This window comes from Aulonocara stuartgranti, assembly GCF_965226115.1.
Source record: "Aulonocara stuartgranti genome assembly, chromosome: 18".
NCBI lineage: Eukaryota > Metazoa > Chordata > Actinopteri > Cichliformes > Cichlidae > Aulonocara > Aulonocara stuartgranti.
In genome coordinates, this window is record NC_138954.1 from 32,238,396 (window position 1) to 32,258,849 (window position 20,454).

At 40.1% G+C, this 20,454-nt stretch overlaps 1 protein-coding gene across 1 annotated transcript; it reads left to right on the top strand.

Moving 5' to 3' along the window:
- Window positions 1-128: 128 nt before the first annotated feature.
- Window positions 129-19,920, top strand: klhl20 (kelch-like family member 20). The gene is made up of 14 exons (XM_082514237.1): window positions 129-577; window positions 2,823-2,886; window positions 6,280-6,537; window positions 6,661-6,769; window positions 7,178-7,384; window positions 12,391-12,549; window positions 12,732-12,826; window positions 12,944-13,059; window positions 13,216-13,399; window positions 13,506-13,649; window positions 13,771-13,904; window positions 15,135-15,343; window positions 15,451-15,557; window positions 15,982-19,920. Exons 2-14 carry the CDS (start codon window positions 2,864-2,866, stop codon window positions 16,064-16,066), a joined length of 1,830 nt encoding a protein of 609 aa, XP_082370363.1. The 5' UTR covers window positions 129-577; window positions 2,823-2,863; the 3' UTR covers window positions 16,067-19,920.
- Window positions 19,921-20,454: the final 534 nt, after the last annotated feature.

Genomic DNA, 20,454 nt, shown 5'->3' on the forward strand with positions numbered 1-20,454 from the left:
AATTAATTAAAAAAATTAAAAAAAATTGAAAAGTTGCTTCAACAAAAGGGCACTTTGGGCACCCATCAGGAAAGGGGCGGGTGCTCAAGCCCCTCAAGCCCCCCCCCCCTGCACGTGCCTGCTCTCGAGCGCTTCTCTGAGCCCTTGGTATTTCTCCAGCTTCTCGTGTTCCTTCTTTCTGATGTTGCTGTCATTCGGAACCGCTACATCGATCAGCACGATCAGCACTGGCATTGTCCTGTTGGACTCGGACAGGCTGTGTTGTAGAAAAAAGATGCTCAAACAAAATGTTGACTTTCAAGCTCGTTGGAATAGTACAAACTACTTTTTAGACCCTTACACTAGACTTTTGCACAGTACTTCAGGTACATTTTATTTTTTATTATTTATCTTTACGTGCGATGACATAGTCCCCTACTTTTATTTTGAAATCAAATTATCAGGAAGTGGCGCTTGACATTCGGCATGCGCATATTACCGAGGAAGAAAAGCTGCGGAGTTCAACAACCGACGGCTTAAAACTGTAAACATTAAGAGCCTGGCTGACTAATGTCTGTGGTTGGGATGGAACTCTAAGGTAAAACCCGTTTCGTACACTCTTGCTTTTTTCCTACGTAGTTGTCATTGCTTATGGTATCGGTATATACCGCTCACTACTGATTTAATTAATGTTAGCACTACAGTTTATAATATTCAATCCGTGGCTTGTGGGCTGATGCTAAAACAGCATCTCTGACGACCAGAAATAGTCTAAACGCTTTGGATTATTCTTGAATGTCGTTTATAGTTTAAATTTGTTGTCTCTGCTTGTATTAGGTTGTTTTAACGTTTGTATTGTGAAGGGAATTCCTATCTCAGTGCTAGCTGTAGCACTAGCTTTCCCACATATCCTCGGGAAGTTAAGTAGCGTTAAGAAGCTAGTCCCGATTTTCAGTTTTTTGGAACGCATTTAGCCTCGGAAGACGTTACTTCTCCTTTTATCTCCTCTTTGGCTAAGTCACATACTAACACAACTCTTACCACAGCACTGGAAATCATAAATCGCCAACCAGTCTGGTAACTGCTAATGCAGCTATCAGCCAACAATTAGCGTGTCTTAGCTAAGCTACATGTCGAAGAGCTAAAAATAAATAACTCATAGAGAGCTGCCTTGTGTTAATGTAGACCGATGGAGTAATATTGGGGATATTTTTGAAATAAAGCTTACGTTAAAATGAGCCTTCTAAGCCCGCTACTGTCTGGATGAACCCACACAGCGCTTTCCATTTTGGGGTCTTGTTTTCTGACTTCTCTCTGATTGGGTTAATTTAATCTAGTGCAGCAGCAGCTGGCTGAAACACTTGACACCTCAGTGTAACCATATGACAAAAACGAGAAGGAAGAAAGAATGTGTGTGTGAAGGAGGGACTCCAGGTTTTGAATGAGTGACATCAACTGGAAGTAAGGCCAGTTGTTGTTGTTTTGTTGTTGTGTGGGGGTTTTTATTTTAGAGGTTTACTTTTAGACAAAAGGTGCAACCGTTAAACAATGTAATGAATTAGCTTACTTTTTTAGTTAACTGTTATTTACATACATAAAAAAAATCTTGATATTTAACTTCAGCTGTTCAGCTCATTTCTGTCCACTGATCTTCACTAATTACAGTAGGCTTAAGCATTTACTGCTGTCTCTTTCCATCTCGCTGCAATGGTAGCAGTGTGTTTGAAGTTTGAAACAGTGAGAGCTACTTGTAGTATGTTTGGAGATAGATAGCAGTCTGTTAACTCAACAGTTGGTGGAAGCCAGCTTAGCATTCTGTGCCACTCGTGAGACAGAGAGCTGCTGGCAGTGCTGAGATATTTATTTTTATTTACACTATTGATATTTTATTTTTAGAATCAAGTGTGTGATTTTTATGAAATGGATAAGCAGAAGAAAATGAATGAATGAATGCTTGGATGGATTCATTCATATAGGGAAATTTAGAATGGTCATTGATGGTTGACCAGTTAGAACATAATTTTAATGTTAAAATCACTGAGGATAAGAATTTGATCATAATTTGGAGTAAAGTATGATAACTTCTTGGGTAAAACATTGTTTGGCCTTGGTGGACTGTAAAATATTGAAATCATTCCAGGGTCTTCAGAGTTTTCTGGTAAAGCCAAGATGTTCGAATGAAGTTATACTACGCAGTAAAATGGGAATGCATTAAATTAAAAAGAAAAATGACAGCAATCCCCACCAGCCAGGGTTGGTGTAGGTGTTCCTCAGGTAAGAGGAAAAGAGGACTATGATTGCCTATAGAGAGCCATGCTTTAGTGAGTATCAAAAAAGTTATTGGATGTGGAAAAAAACTTAAATTAAGACTGGCAGCAGAGGGGTGATACTGGTTGATATGATGATAAAAGTGTTTGATAGGAAATAATTGATGGAATGGAAGAAGGCTATAAGAATTTGTTATAGTGGAGTGAGATGTGAAGGAAGCGGAAAGACACTGTGAGTCACCAGTTCCTGAACATTTACAGAGAGAAGGCTGCACACACATAGTGTCAGCAAAACGCATACAAAGGTAGGTTTTATTGCAGGATCATAATTTGATAGCAGTAGATTGTTTGGTCTCAGTCTTGCTGACAGAAGTGGTCAATTTGGTAGGTAGGATTGTGGTGTGGAGTAAATCACAGGAAAAAATGATTATTCTGCTGTCACAAGAGGTTGTAATTTTTTCCCATCAGCAGGCAGGAATCACAAATCAGATATAAAAAAATACTAGTTTTTATCTTATATTTGTGGGGGTCAGACTAACTGCAGGAAATGCTGATTTGTGTTGTTTTTCTTCACAGGTTAACTTGAAAGTATAGGACCAAACATTGTTCTTCAGTGCATGGATGCAAAGCCAATGCGCAGGTAAGTGTGGTAGTTTTCTGGGAAGAATGGCAAAAGTATGTGGCTGTTAATTCCAGATTCTTTGGTTACTGTTTACCAATTTTCTTTTTAACGGCAGTATTATATCAGATGTGGTAGTCACGGAAATCCTCAATCAAATTCCTTCAGTGTGAGCGTTAAAGATCCTCTATGGCTCATTGACACCTTGTTATGTCACCACATAAGCTTAAAAGGCAGAAAAATCCCTTCTTTACGGGATCAAAGGGGCTGGTTCAATAGAAGTTCTACCCAGAACTCTCTATAGCACTTGGTGGTACTGACCTTAGCTCTGCTGCTTTGTTGGGCTTTTAAATTTAGGTTTGATGGCCCACTGGAGAAGATAGGTGGTGTCACGATGCAGAGCAGGAGTCTGTGAAACAAGACTGGCTAAAAATAAACTTTTCACAGTAAGGGGAAACACCAGAGCCACTATGCAAAATGAAAAACTGTGTTCATGGAGTCTGTTGTGCATGTTACAGGTGAAACGGGATGGACATTAGGTTATTTTTTTTCTCTTTTGGGTGGGGGAAGAATGATCAACATTAGCATTTTTGTATAATGTAACATAATAGTGTATAAGGGCTGAGGTCCCATCCAGATTATAAACATGAGCTGTTTCATGCATGTGTTGCAGCCATGAACTCGTGCAGTCCAAGCAGAAACCACACAGAATACTGGAAATGTGACTGAGGTGAACTCTTTTCTCTGTTCTGTCTGAGGAAAGAAAATATCCTGACCCGATTTTCCGGAAGTTTAATTGTAAAGGCAGTTTTAGTGTCATTAATGTGAAATGAAACAGCGTAATTCTACATTTGTCATATAAAACTAAAATAGCTGTGTGTAATTGGGTAGGTAGGACCTAATTTAAGACGTTAACACTAAGACAGTATCTAATTATTGTTTTATGCTTTATAGTTAAAAGTTGCCTGTGTTGTGCAACCAGCAGCTTTAAAGGATACTCGTTAGGTCAATTTTCAGGTCCATAATTGTAATCTTTGGCTACTGGAGTAGTTTTGTATGAGTCATTGTTCAAAATGATGCTTATTTATCTTATACTACCTTGGTGTGGCCCCTCAGTTCATCTTCTGTCTGAAATGAGCTATTTTAGCCCTCTAAAGACCACCCACATTTTAAGAGACTTTGATCTGATTGGCTGCCACTTATAAACATAAGGTTTGAACATCAGATCGGTGGGGTGTCGCCAGAGCCAAAGCTAATCGTGTAGGAATGGCGCCTACTCTGACATCATCCAATTACAGGAGTATAAAAAATTTCCCGAATGTCTCTGATAAGAGTCTGGAGCAGTTTAAATTTAAATCAAAATCTCTATAGGTGCAGCATTTATGTCTCCTCATTTACCCCACTACTTTGACTCCAGTCTTTAAAACGTCACACCTACTTAAGCTTTTTAATTTTGTACTTTTCCTACTGTTACTGTTAGGGCAATTCAAATGACATAATGAAAGGTCAGAATGTTTTGAGTGAAAGCATTAGAGGCTCAGTGTATCATGACCTTTTCTCCTCAGGCCAACAGTTCCTGTGAATGCTGGCTAGATGAAGTTCCTTTTTTAAAAATATCACAGCAGTTTTGTCTTGTTGCTGAGTTGCCCTGTATTACATTGCATTTTATTTTCACATTATTATGTGAAAATATGTCACTCAAAGGATATTTATTTGCTGATTTTTTTTTTTTTGACTAAGATTTGAAACTTTACATTATGTATTAAATACAATCCACAAAACGTCTTTAACAAAGGTCATGTATGTGCAATGATGTCATTTCTCCCATCTGTAATGGTAAGGACACAAAGTGAAGAGGATGCGTTCAGGTGTTAGGAATTCTTGACCAGTACTGGGAACATGAGCTGAAGTAAATCCCAAACCCAAAGTCATCCTGGGATTTAAAAAGATGCAGGGGTACACCAAGTCAACCGACCGGTGTGGATAAGTTTACACTGGCTGAGGCACATGCAGGGTACTGACCTTGCTATATTAGGTTCAGCTGATGGCCATAGACTGACACTGTATTCAGTTCAATTCAATTTTATTTATATACCATGAAATCACAACAACAGTCGCCTCAAGGCGTTTTATATTGTAAGGTAAAGAGCCTACAATAACACAGAGAAAACCCCAACAACCAGACAACCCCCTATGAGCGAGCATTTGACAACAGTGGGAAGAGAAAAACGCCCTTATAACAGGAAGAAACCTCTGTCAGAACTGCTGCGGCTACGATCTAGCCACTTTTTACCGGTATTTTATTGATAATCCTGTACAGAAGCTCAGAGACACACAGACACAAAGGGGGAGGAGTTTCGTTTGTGCAAATAACTTTGCAAAAAAAAACCCAAAACCACTCAACAAAGTCTTGGCTTCATGTTTTGACCTATTCTCCTCCTTTTCATTGTGAGCAAAGCCACCCATGGCGCCTTAAGCCTATTGCAGCATAACTAAAGAAGGATTTAAGGTCACCTAATTCAAGCCTAACTGTAATCTTTATCAAAAAGTAAAGTTTTAATCTTGATCCTAAAAGTAGGTGTCCGTATCCCGAATCCAAACTAGGAGCTAGGCCCACAGAAGAGGGGCCTGAAAGCTGAAGGCTCTGCATCACATTCTACTTTTAAATATCCTAGGAACCACAAGTAAGCCTGCAGTTTGAGAGTGAAGTGCTTTTCTTTTTTTTGGAGGGGGGGTGATATGGTGATATGAGGTCCTTGTACATGCAGTGCTGCCGTCTTCTGTTTCAGTCCGTTATTACACTCTTAAATCCTACTACTTATTCCTGCGTCTTTCGGGATCTTGCAAAGCTTTAAACGACAAGTCGACTATTAAATCAGTCGTCGACAATTTTAATAGTTGACGTATTCGTGACTAATCGTGACAGCCCTAGCATGTACTCGGAACACTTTTCTTGTAAAGTAATGCACTATATAACTTAATTACTCCCACGAGAAAGTACTTTGTTACTTATGTGTTTCTCTGCAAAATGTCCTGAAACACCTTGTCTCGCACTTGTCATTTACAAGTATAAACCTATAAGCTACAGTCTCACACACCAACACATCCTAATGAGAACACACATGATCTTTTCCGTAGTATTTAGATATTAATACAATGCAAAGATGAAAATGAGCACAAAGAGACTTTAGAGTGATCACCACAGTGATTGTACTTTAGAAACATGAGTGGTAGAAATGGAGGGCGCAGCCTGACTGCTCATCACTTTTGTTACCTGTTAAAGTTCGTGGTCCGACTGCCTGGCTGGGGTCAGCATTCTCTCAGCATTACCATCACTGTGGGTTCTTGGCTAGCTTATTCTAATTGAAATTAATTTAATGTAACTAAGAGTATATTGATATGTGCTAATGTCAGGGCCACCAGCGCACGTCAGGACGCCACTGGAATGGACATCACCAGCCGCTGTACTCTGGGGGACCCCAACAAGCTCCCTGAAGGGGTCCCCCAGCCTGCACGCATGCCCTACGTCTCAGACAAACACCCGAGGCAGACCCTGGAGGTGATCAACCTGCTGAGAAAACACCGGGAGCTCTGTGACGTGGTGCTGGTGGTGGGTGCCAAGAAGATCTACGCGCACCGTGTGATCCTCTCTGCCTGCAGCCCCTATTTCAGGTATGAGGAGACACTGTGTGATCCCACATCAGGCTAGTTTATTTACAGCTAAATTCCTGGACTCCAGTGATTGCTGTGACACAAAAAAATAATGTCATCTTTCTTTTTCCCGTTCTTCTTCAGGGCCATGTTTACTGGAGAGCTGGCAGAGAGCAGGCAGACGGAAGTGGTTATTCGTGACATTGATGAGAGAGCCATGGAGCTGCTGATTGACTTTGCTTATACATCACAGGTAGGGATGGTAGCATGCTGTTAGAATTAACCGCAGGTGCACATTAAGTTTAAAAAAAAAAAAAAAAAAAAGACAAACTGATGAAACTGCATATTGAATGTAAAAAAACCTGTCCAAACAAGTCTATGGCAAAGTTTTCCAAAAGTACGAATCAGGAGAGCAAAACCTTTGCAGGCGGCTTTGTTTCCTGCAGAGTACAGTAAGGTCTATGATTAAAATGAAAAACATGTTTCTTGGCTATAACCTTGACTATAGCAGAACTTTCTCAAAAGATGTGAGGAGACTGACATGGAGCCACAGTTTGAATGCATAAAAACGGAGGAGCTGTGGAGACCACACATTGTGATCAATCAGTTGCTAAAGCTAAAAAACTCAGTGTATCTGATGTCCTGATCTGCACCCTTTCAGGTGACTGTAGAGGAGGGGAATGTCCAGACGCTGCTCCCTGCAGCCTGCCTCCTCCAGCTTGCTGAGATCCAGGAGGCGTGCTGCGAGTTCCTTAAGAGGCAGCTGGATCCATCTAACTGCCTGGGCATCAGGGCCTTTGCTGACACACACTCCTGCCGCGAGCTGCTCCGCATTGCAGATAAGTTCACCCAGCACAATTTTCAGGAGGTAAGAACCCACATACAACTGTTCACGGTCGTTTATAATCGCTGTATAGTGCTACGTGTTACAATGATTCTACATGTTGCTTTAGATTGAATGTGCAAAATTTACATTTAGTATACATACGTTAGTATACATTTAGGATATAGAGATTTCTTTCTGTCGTGCCAAATGCATCTGTTATAAAAATGGTTTACATTTGTAAATGATCTAAAAGTGCCATATCATGGTGTTGTTGGTATAGTAAGGCCATACATTTACGTTCTGTGGTGCGCACAACAAGAAGACAAATGCAGGTAAAGACGACAGTTGGAGCTACTTCAAAGCTTCAGACTTTAGACCAACAAATCACAGTACATAAAATAGAAATCTGTTCCTGCTAAAGGTGAAAGCATCACTTTCTCCACTTCAGGCAAAAACACACTGTCAAGTACAAACGGGCTGTGAAGGTGCAGATACTAACAGCTGGTGATGTGCAACCCAGATGTAACTGCATCAAAAACTATTTTTTCAGATATCAGTGACTTAGTTAACTGGTTTAATAATATATGCTCTTCAATTCAGCATCATGTCGCACTGTTAAAAGTCAGATTCGCCAAAGAAGAGAATGAAGAAAGGCTGAACAGAGACGGAAAAAGACTGCTCTCCATATTCCAAGTCTCTCTCAAATAATCTCTTCAACAGATATTTTGAATATAGTGTCACACTTGTGCACTTGACCCTGCCTGTCAGTCGGTCCCTTTCATCTGGCTGGATTCCAGCCAGCGTCGTCCCTCTACTAAAAAACAAACCTCCTTAGAGCCCACTGATTTAAATACTTATAGGCCAATTTCCAATCTGTTTCTTTTCAAAATCCTTAGGAAAGTTGTTGGTCGTCAACTCATTCGGATTTTAGAGTAAATAATATTTTCTATAAATTCCAATCAGGTTACAGACACAGCACTGAAACAGCGTTATTGAAAATTATTAATGATGTCCTTATGCACTCGGATAAAGGTGAGCAATCCATTTATGTCCTGCTTGACTTATCTGCAGCCTTTGATACTGTTGATAATGCTACTTATTAGCATACTATGAAGCTGGGTTGGGATCACCGGTTCTTCTCCTTAATAGTTTTTTTTTTTTTTTTTCATACTTATCAAACAGATATTTTAGAATTCATATTAATCAATGTATGCTCTAATCTGCACCGCTCGTTTGTGGAGTGCCTAGGCTTCAAGCCTTACACCAATTCTGTTTATTTATTTATTTTTATATGTTACCCCTGGGTCACCTAGTTAATGGTTTTAATGGGATCTCTTACCACTGCTTTGCAGGATGAAACACAGTTATATTTTTCTGTCAAGCCCAACAACCTCAACAGCCTCTCCTGCCTCAAGGAACATTTCTCTGCCGTTACTAATTGGATGTATTCTAATTTCCTCTCTGTTTTGGTAAAACTGAGGTTCTAGTTTTTCTTTTAAGCGAATGCTGAAAACTCATTTTTATAGTTTGGCATTTCTGTAATTCCTTCCCCTTCATTTGTTTGAAACCACACATGCATGTATGATGGAATGAATGTCAAGAAAAGAAGATTACAGGGAGTGCAGAATTATTAGGCAAATGAGTATTTTGTCCACATCATCCTCTTCATACATGTTGTCTTACTCCAAGCTGTATAGGCTGGAAAGCCTACTACCAATTAAGCATATTAGGTGATGTGCATCTCTGTAATGAGAAGGGGTGTGGTCTAATGACATCAACACCCTATATCAGGTGTGCATAATTATTAGGCAACGTCCTTTCCTTTGGCAAAATGGGTCAAAAGAAGGACTTGACAGGCTCAGAAAAGTCAAAAATAGTGAGATATCTTGCAGAGGGATGCAGCAGTCTCAAAATTGCAAAGCTTCTGAAGCGTGATCATCGACCAATCAAGCGTTTCATTCAAAATAGTCAACAGGGTCACAAGAAGCGTGTGGAAAAACCAAGGCACAAAATAACTGCCCATGAACTGAGAAAAGTCAAGTGTGCAGCTGCCAAGATGCCATTTGCCACCAGTTTGGCCATATTTCAGAGCTGCAACATCACTGGAGTGCCCAAAAGCACAAGGTGTGCAATACTCAGAGACATGGCCAAGGTAAGAAAGGCTGAAAGACGAGCACCACTGAACAAGACACACAAGCTGAAACGTCAAGACTGGGCCAAGAAATATCTCAAGACTGGTTTTTCTAAGGTTTTATGGACTGATGAAATGAGAGTGAGTCTTGATGGGCCAGATGGATGGGCCCGTGGCTGGATTGGTAAAGGGCAGAGAGCTCCAGTCCGACTCAGACGCCAGCAAGGTGGAGGTGGAGTACTGGTTTGGGCTGGTATCATCAAAGATGAGCTTGTGGGGCCTTTTCGGGTTGAGGATGGAGTCAAGCTCAACTCCCAGTCCTACTGCCAGTTTCTGGAAGACACCTTCTTTAAGCAGTGGTACAGGAAGAAGTCTGCATCCTTCAAGAAAAACATGATTTTCATGCAGGACAATGCTCCATCACACGCGTCAAAGTACTCCACAGCGTGGCTGGCAAGAAAGGGTATAAAAGAAGAAAAACTAATGACATGGCCTCCTTGTTCACCTGATCTGAACCCCATTGAGAACCTGTGGTCCATCATCAAATGTGAGATTTACAAGGAGGGAAAACAGTACACCTCTCTGAACAGTGTCTGGGAGGCTGTGGTTGCTGCTGCACGCAATGTTGATGGTGAACAGATCAAAACACTGACAGGATCCATGGATGGCAGGCTTTTGAGTGTCCTTGCAAAGAAAGGTGGCTATATTGGTCACTGATTTGTTTTTGAATGTCAGAAATGTATATTTGTGAATGTGGAGATGTTATATTGGTTTCACTGGTAAAAATAAATAATTGAAATGGGTATATATTTGTTTTTGATAAGTTGCCTAATAATTATGCACAGTAATAGTCACCTGCACACACAGATATCCCCCTAAAATAGCTAAAACTAAAAACTACTTCCAGAAACATTCAGCTTTGATATTAATGAGTTTTTTGGGTTCATTGAGAACATGGTTGTTGTTCAATAATAAAATAATTCCTCAAAAATACAACTTGCCTAATAATTCTGCACTTCCTGTAAAGAAGATTATCACAAGATAACCTTCATATGAGACATGGTTGCTATAAAATTTGATAGATAGATAGATAGATAGATAGATAGATAAATAAATAAATAAATAAATAAATAATTGCCAGATCAGTCATGTGGTTGGAACAGAGTTATAGCCATCTCAAGTTAGTTTAACAAATACAGTGTAGGGAAGTGGCTAGCGGAAGCACATGTGCTACTGTTTTGGATACTGAAGCTATACATACCAGTGCGTAAGGAGTGTGAGCAGATAAAAGATGAAACTAGAAAACAGAAACTGAAGCGCCAGTGGAATTAGCCCAAGGCTTCAAAGACAAGGAAAATACTGAAAAAGATGGTGAAGATATTTTGGCTGTTTAAAGGGCCAACATATCACAGGGCACAAGAGCCTTCAGGCAACCGGTGTTGTGATTTGGTGCTATATAAATAAAATTGAATTTGAAAGTCTGAAAAAGAAGCTGAATAGCATGCACTGCAAACTGTCAATACCATGTTTCCACAAAGGCAACGAACACCACAAATATACCCGCACGGTGCAAAGCATGCATGATGCAAGACCTTACCGTCCTTTGAAAATCGTGGCTTTAAACAGCTGTCATTTAACCTAATTACCAAATCCCTGATCATAAACCTTTCTCTCAGAAGGTACACAAAGTATTGTCCCTTCTAGAGACATATTTGAACAGCTGTGTCATCATCCTTTACTTGATCCAGCTGTCTTGGCTAATTATAGACCAATCTTTTCCCCGTCCTTTTATTTAAAAAAAAAAAAAAAATCTTTATCAGTTATCTGTTTTACAGCTATTCTTTCATCTGCAGAGGAATTTCAGTCGGGTTTCAGATCTCATCACAGTACTAGTGAGGGTTACAGATGATCTTACTCTTATTCTCTGTGCTGCTAGACCGTAGTGCAGTATTCAGTACTGTTGACCACAATGTTTTACTACAGTGGTTTGAATCTTATCTTAATAAATAGAGAGTCTTGTTCACACACAAAAGGGTTCTGTGCTAGGGCCATTTCTATACGCAATATTATTGTAAGTTATAGCTTGCATTTTCATTGCTATGCAACGATACCCATCTTTATCTATCCATGAAACTAGAATACACAAACTAATTAAACTGTAGGATGTCTTAAAGATAAAGAACGACCTTTAATTTCCTGCTAAATTCAGACACTGAGGTTATTGTACTCTTTCCCATTTAAAAAAAAAAAAAAAAAAAAAAAAAAAATCTTCCGAACGTGGTGTCTAACCATATACTTACTCTAGGTGGCATTACCTTAGTCCACAGTAACACTTTGAGAAAGTGTTACAGCAGTGCTGTAGGTCTCTTTTAAGACTTCTCTCTTAAAGTGAATTTTCTGTTTTCAGTACTGTAAGCCATTATGTTAAAAATTGCACTTTGCTACCTCAAGGCCCAGATTCCTTCCAGTCCATGTTCACGCAATGATTTCAAAGTTGTGCCAACACATTTTACAGAGCAACGACAATGCAGGCATCAACAGGGCAATGATCTTAAGTGGAGAAAGTCAGGATGCTAGCCCAACTAAAATATTGTGAAATGAACTGATGAGAGCTATTCAGTCACCTCACCTCAGTTATTTTTAATGTCATCAGCTAAAAGCCAATTTGTCTTTGGAAAACAAAGAACAGAGAGAAGAAAAGACAGAGCGAGATTATTCCCCGTGACAGGTTTTGCTTTTGTTAGTGTAGAAATGAGATTTCACATCATGCTTTTGTGAGAAAGGTGAATTGCTTTAAAAAGTGTGAATACAATTTATTTGACGTTGATGGTAATGAAAATTGATTTGCTGACTGATGTGCTGAGACCTTTAATAAACAGTGCTCTCTTTGACTGTCTGTTGCACTTCATTTTTGTAGGTAATGGAAAGTGAGGAGTTCATGCTCCTGCCTGCCAACCAGCTCATTGACATAATCTCCAGTGATGAGTTGAACGTGCGGAGTGAGGAGCAGGTTTTCAATGCCGTGATGGCCTGGGTGAAATACAGCATCCAGGAGCGAAGACCTCAGCTACCCCAGGTTTGTCGCTAGAAGCCTGCAGTACATTCAACATCTCCTTTGGTTTAATTCTCTTAGTCCATTTTTCCTTGTTAGTTTAGTTTGAGTGTTTTTCTGATAGTTTGTGAACTACATTTTTAGTTAGTTGTTCTAGTCTGACTAATGTTTCAAGCTTGACTTTTTTAATTGTATTTGCTCTGCAGGTCCTACAGCATGTCCGCCTGCCACTCCTCAGCCCCAAGTTCCTCGTGGGCACAGTGGGTTCAGATCCACTCATCAAGAGTGACGAGGAGTGCAGGTGAGTGCTGTTTGTAAGGGGAGTAGTGGTAAAAATCCTGCTTGTGCACATATAATCGAGGAAATTGATGCTATTGTGGTTAATATGAAACTGTTTACTTTGGGGTTAATGTTACAGAGACTTGGTGGATGAGGCCAAGAATTACCTGCTGCTACCACAGGAGAGACCGCTAATGCAGGGTCCCAGAACCCGACCCAGGAAACCCATCCGATGTGGAGAGGTCCTTTTTGCAGGTCAGTATCTTAGGCACAGAAATTAAAACCATGATTTCCTAATATTGCATTTTATTTGTTTTTAATTTAAGTCCTTACCAGTCGACTGTTGGTATTTTGTAGGAAAAGCCTGATTTTTATTTTTTACTTTTTCTTCTTTCTTTCTTTCTCTTGCAGTTGGAGGTTGGTGCAGCGGTGACGCTATTTCCAGTGTGGAGCGCTATGATCCGCAGACTAATGAGTGGCGGATGGTAGCTTCAATGAGTAAGCGGCGATGTGGAGTTGGTGTCAGTGTCCTGGATGATCTATTGTATGCAGTGGGAGGTCACGATGGCTCGTCATATCTCAACTCTGTGGAGAGGTCAGCGGAAGTCCCTGAGGCTTTCACTGTAGATATTCACAGCTTTCCAACAGTCTGTTTGTGTGTGTGTCTTATTCTACTATTTACATGATTACCTCCACTTTAGATACGATCCTAAAACCAACCAGTGGAGCAGCGATGTGGCCCCCACCAGTACTTGTCGCACCAGTGTTGGCGTCGCTGTACTTGGAGGATATCTGTATGCAGTGGGAGGGCAGGATGGAGTTTCCTGTCTCAACATAGTTGAAAGGTAGCAGATTTCCTGTACTATACTATTTGGGTTTCCAGTTCCATTGGTGGCTACTAGATAAAAGTTAGTTTAATGCAAAAATGATTCTTTGGAATTAAATGGCCAACCTGGCTGTGTTCAGGTATGATCCCAAGGAGAACAAATGGACTCGTGTCGCATCCATGAGCACCAGGCGACTGGGTGTAGCTGTGGCTGTACTGGGAGGATTTCTATATGCTGTAGGAGGATCTGATGGGACATCTCCATTAAACACAGGTGTGCACTGAATCATGTGTAAGCATGGACTGTATAAAAAAGATGGAGAAATACTAAGTCATCTGCTAACCTTAGCAAGATTTGGTTATCAGGTACCTGCTAATTGGTGCCAAGTAATAGACTAATCTCAAATAGTGGCATTTCACTCACCAAATGAGAGCATAGATTGTCTATACCAAACAGCAAGCAGATGCAGCCCCATATGGCAGCACAAAAATGATCGCTGTAATGTTTAAAAGGGGGGAAATCCATAGGAGTGTAAACAACTTCTTTGTTATTATGCACTTTATTTTAACATTTTAACAGTCCTTGATGGACAAATGTTTGGAAAAGGCTCAAATGGCCACTTCGGGAACTGCAGTTTTTGGCACTTCAGAATTGCCTTCAGTTTTCTCCCTGGAGGTTGTTCAAGTCTTTATGTCTGAAGTATTGCTGCCAGAACAGCTCACAGAGCAGGCGAGCCACATTTAGATAAAGACTGCCGCAGGGGCCTGGGTTCTAGTCTGGCTCTGGACATTTCCTGTGTGTCATTCACTGCTCTCTGTTCCCGTCCTCTATAGTGTCAAAAAGGCCTAAAAATAAATATTTTAAATGTCAAAAATACACAGAAACTAAAACAAATGACAAACATGCCTCAGTTTGGATGGGTGTCAAATGTCTTAAATCTTTCTTTCTTTTTTTTTTTTTCTTTTTCTTTAGTTGAATCGCTATAACAATTTCCAGTGCACAGTGTCATATTTTGACTACTATAATTACTAAACATAACTAGACAGATTTTAGTTGAAAAGCTGAGGATTTAAAAAAATGCAACATTTTTAAAATACTTAGATTAAAAGAATTTGTTGAATTATATTTGTGTGTAAAAACTGATACTTTATCTGACAAAATGCTGTAACTTATGTCTAAAAGCAGTGTAATAAAAACTGAAACTTTTTCAGTTAAGTTTGACCAACAGGGAGCAGTTTAGGGTTGCAATTTGGGGCTTGAATACAATTACAGAGGCTTGATGATGATGATGATCTTTAATGACCAATAGCTAAGGAGTTACACTTACTCTTATTGGTTAAAGTTAATGGTAAAGCAAACCAAACTGTATGTAAGTGGTGTTTCTTGTTTCCCATTGATAACCACATTTGAACGATGTTCTTAGTTGAACCAATGATTGAAATCTGTCTATATATTTATGCCATTTTCTCCTGTTATTTAATCACCTCATTCTTTCCTCTTCAGTGGAGCGCTACAACCCTCAAGAGAACCGCTGGCACACAGTGTCCCCCATGGGAACCAGAAGAAAGCACCTTGGCTGTGCGGTCTATCAGGACATGATTTACTCTGTGGGAGGTAGAGACGACACCACAGAGCTAAGCAGCGCAGAGCGATACAACCCCAGGACCAATCAATGGTCTCCTGTAGTGGCAATGACGTCCAGACGGAGTGGGGTGAGTGTGTGTTGGAGAGTGATGATGGATGTTTATGTATTTTAATGCACACCTTAAATGATACCATATGTTGTATGAGGCATTGGAGTAACTATGTGTGTCTGTAGGTGGGCTTAGCAGTGGTTAATGGTCAACTGATGGCAGTTGGAGGCTTTGATGGCACGACGTATCTGAAAACTATAGAAGTCTATGACCCTGACGCCAACACGTGGAGGTAAATGGTATTCTAGTAGGATCAGTTCTTTAGTTACTATACATCAAGTACAGCTGTCAAACACTTAGCTATGTGATGTGCGTCTACATGTGTTAAATAAATTCATAGCTGTGACACTGAACACAAATGCTAATCTTAACTCTGGTTGCAGCCACACAGACTCCTGCAGGGAACTTCAAGCTGCATGACGCAGTGAACAGCTGTGATTAGTACATGCAGACATGTGGACAGGGGCTGAGTTTTAGGAAGTGCTTGAGTGGCTTTTTCTTTGTGTTTTCAATGGCAGAGCAAGAATTTTAAATATTGCTCAAATGTGATTTTATAATTGTGGGAAGCAAAAATGGTGATGGAGATTACACTTGGATTAATTGTGCAGCCCTGTGTTTGCATTGTTGGCATTCTTTGACTTGTCTCCTCTTTCTAGGTTGTACGGAGGAATGAACTACCGCCGGTTAGGTGGAGGAGTGGGCGTCATTAAAATGACTCACTGTGAATCCCATATTTGGTAATGCCACCACTGCCCCTCTCCTTCCACACACACTTCTCATCAGCTGGCGCTTCTTCTGGCTGACTCTTGTGCCTCCAAAAGAAACATTGTGAACCAGGTGGACATGTGAGAACCATGAGGAGGACGGGGAGATGAGACGACAATAGAAGGACAAACTTTTGAACTTTACTTCACCCCCAACCCTCAAATCAAAGTCATTAACTGACTGACCACGGTCGCCATGAAGTGCACTGAGAGCGGAAGTCTACCAAGTACCATTAAGCTTCTAGTTCAGAGAGGACGAACCTTTTCAAAGTTATTTTCCAAGCGTTGTGGTCTGGATTTAAACCGGTGCTTACCTTTAGTCAAGAAAGCTGCTGGCAGTGAGTGTCCTCTGAAGAAGTTTAACAGCAGCCGAAAGCCTTGCTCATCTTCCTTTTGCTTTATATGGCAGCCCCCCCTAAACTGCTGCTGCTGACCACCCACCGCCTTCAGTAAGTTTAAAGAACAGACACCCAGTGGGCAAACATACTTTCTCTTCATTGTGAGATTTCCTGGTGATACAACATTGCATACTGACTGTAAGAGCTCAAACTCCCTCATTCCGTTTGGCATAGGCTTTGAACCGTACAGCTTTCCTCTGGGCCTCATGTGTAGCATTAATCAGTAACAGTCAGGCAGCTTCCTTCTGAAGGCATCTGCATGTTTACTATGGACACACAGAGGAAAACCATATTTTTGGTACTGTAGCTGTTTTTGTTGATTGAGGTCTTTAAAGATTTTATTTGTTTTATTTAGAAGAATGTAATTCACCCCAAGTGGACCGAGACATCAAAAATCAACCTCGAATGTTACTTCAGCACTTCAAATGATTAGATTTGTGCCATGAAAGGAACTTCTTCTGTTTTTCCCAAAAAGGCTCTCCATCTTGGACTGTATTTTCTGGTTAGAGTCGAGACGAGCTTGTGACAGTTGTCCAGAGTAGAACAAGAACTCGTGCTGTCCAAGATGGTATATTTGGATGAGCTTGTTTTTTGGAAGTTGCCTGGCATCAAAGACTAGAACAGCTGCACAGCTATGGACCAAACTACTGGGTCACCTACCATAATACCCGTAGGAGCTGCTCAGCCATAGAGACCTATGCTATGATCTCCTGGCGCACAATTTTTGTGCCGAGTGTTGGTAACACACCATGTACCTCAGCACCTGGTGACCTCACTCTGTAGCTTGATGTGGTCTAACACTCTGAGGCTGCAGTTCCTAAATGCTTCCAGTTTGGAATAAGACGACTTGCAGTTGATTGTGGAATATCTGGGAGGGAAGAAACATTAAACTGGCTTATTGCAGTGTCATGCTTAAATTCAATAAGCTCTTTAGGAAATGTTTGTGAAGTCAGACTGCATGGCTAGATGCTTGATTTTTACAACTGCAGCACTAGAACTGGAAACGGCTGAATTCAACGTTTAAAAAGTGTGGCCCAATACTTTTGTCCATGCAGTCTATTTGACCAGGAAGTAGGAAAACCAGAAATAGGAATAGCCAAGGCTAGCTGATTAGCAATGGTTGAACATTCGAAATATGAGTAAAGATGTTGCGTACTAGAAATTCAATCACAGATGGCACAGGCAGCTGTTAATGTCTACATGGGGAAAAAAATTACTTGGGAACACTCGATGATGCTTCATCACACTGCCGGCACCAAGAGTCTTTTGCCAAGAATTCCATCTTGTTTGAATTTATTTAAGGTTTAAGAACATGCATACAATTTCAGGAAGTTTCCTTGATTTTGTTCAATGTGCAGTGTAGAAAGAAAGAATTGAAGAGCATTTTAAATTGCACACACAGAATGATGTTGGAGCGCTCTCTGATGCACAGCAAACAGGGTTGCTTGACTGTACTGGACACTGAGCCCACTGATCAAATGTGGACACAGCTGATTGGCGTGTCTGCGTGTCATTACAGTAAAGCTCACAGAGAAATCTGTTCTTTTTAGCCATAGCCAGTGCAATTTAAAAAAAATAAATAAATAAAATTAGTTCATTTTAAAAAGAAATCATCATCATATTGAAATATTACAATCATTGGATAGCTTACAGATGGACCTGTTTGTAAGCCATCCAACTGATTCTCTGTGTGACAGCTTTACCACAACTTATGCTGCACCTCGCAGACTCGCATAATGATGTTGTAATTAATTCAAAATCAGAAAGGACTCTGCTTCTGTAGCCATACTGTCCCTAATCACAGAAATCAGGCATCTCTCATGGAAGTGGAGGAGAAAAAAAAATTGGAGTTCTGTTACCTTCTTTGCAGTCTCTGTTTCAAAACTTCAGAGTTGTGTGAATAGCCTTTTTAAAAATGCAGTAAAACAGGATGGACCACATGAATAGAACTGTTAACTATAAAGTAATTGCTACGTGCGTAGTAGTGTGACAATATATATTTGTTTACAGAGCCATAGGTCCATTTTTGTTCTGCTTTCAGTTCCCACATCCTTGCTTTTGTTCTGTCATCATACAGTGTAACAGCACCGCCTGCTGGTGGACGCTCATAATGCAGCACTTATACAGAAAAGGGTGATACAGATGAGGAGTGGTACATGGTTGTACAACTGATCTCTCACAGAGTTTAAATAGATGGTGAAATTTAGTTTTGAATGAATCTTCTCCGAATTTATTGCACTGTGATTGGTAATGTATTTTAGATTTTATCTTTTCTTTTGTTTGTTTCTTAATTATATTTTATAAAGGTGTTTCCAGACATTGGGATGGAAAAAAAGAATCACAGGTCAGCTGGGGAATCATACATTTCAGGCATCGCTGCCTTGATGCTGTGCAGAAGCAGTTTTCTTTTCCCACATGCAACACTACATGTGTCACATGCAGCTCATTACAGCAGCTCTGCACTTTAAACTATGGAATCTGAAACATCCTTTTTTCCTTCTTTTCTTTCTTTTTTTATTTTTTTTATTTTTATTTTATTTTTTTATTATAAACTAAAATGTCATAAGCGAGCGAGTCACAACCTGAATGTTGGTGTTTTTGTTTTGTTTTTTTGTTGTTTTTTTTTTTAATTTATTTACATTTTTTTGGGTAGTTTTTGGATTATGTTCTCTGCTAACACAGGGGAGGATTTCAAGAGGCAGAACTGCTGTCTGTTTGTGTAGTTACTCTTTGCAGAGCTCCACTTTAAAAAAAAAATGAATGTTTATGCTTCAGAAATGCTCACTTGAAAAGATGAATCGTTGACCATTTCATTATTTTTTATTTTTTTATTTTTTATTTTTTTGGATGTTGAAGAATTGTGACACATACGCAGTTGCTGAACAACAACTGTTTGCCTGCTTCTTGAAGACTCTTCCAAAAACATTTTGCTATTTTCAACTGCCACAGAATTACAAGGAAATGCCACTCAGTTTAAGAGTCCATGCATCTTATTACTTTGGTTGTCGTAATTTTGTTGTAAGAAGCATGTTTTATTATTTAAACCACCCAATTTTTCAGCTGTGTGACAGCATGCTTGTTCTGAGTGTTAAGTCCTTGATTTATAAACAACTATGATTTTTTTTTTTTTTCAACCTTTTAACGAAGCAGTTATTGATGGAATTATAAGTACACAAGGCAGACCAAACCTCATTTTTGGAAAAGATTTTAGACCAAAGCAAGAGAAATATGGTTCCCAGACTGAGTGGTATTTCTGTCATATGTTCTACTAATGATGCATTGTATTATAATTGTCAGCCAGCCTTCAGTCGGTAGCCTTTTGAGAAGCCTCACCCAAAACGTGGTTGTAATTGCAGATGTTTGTTTTTGTGTATCAGCGAGCTGTCTTAGCTCACCATGTTCACTATGACAACGATTAAACTTTTTCCCGGAAGGGTTTCTCTCTCTCTTTTTCTTTTCCTTTTTTTTTTTTTCTCTGTTAAAAGTGATATAAGTCTAAGTTTAAGTAAGTTTAATTACCCCTCAGCCTCCTTTAGCAATAATGATACTTCAATGTAGCCTGTTTGCAGCTCTGGAGGCCAGGATCACTGAACTGGAGACTCTGCTTTGCACCCTCAAAATAGCCAGGTCCCTGTAGCCTGTGGAGCCGAAGGTAGCGTAGGCCCCCCTATATAGCTGCAGACTGTCCTGAGCAGCTGGGGAAACCGGATGGCTGGGTGACAGTGAGGAGGAAATGTAGTTTAAACAGAAGCCTGGTACACCAACCAGTTCATGTGTCTAATTCTGTCTCCCCACTCAGCGACACCCCCCGGCAATCAAACTAATTGGCAATTCTATTCTGAGACATGCAAAGCTACGCCACCAAACACGGGTAGTTGTCTTCCAGGGGCCAGAGCAGGCGACATTAGGGAGAATTTAAAACTGTTGGTTAAGCATTTCTAGAAATCTGTCCAAATGTATGATCAAC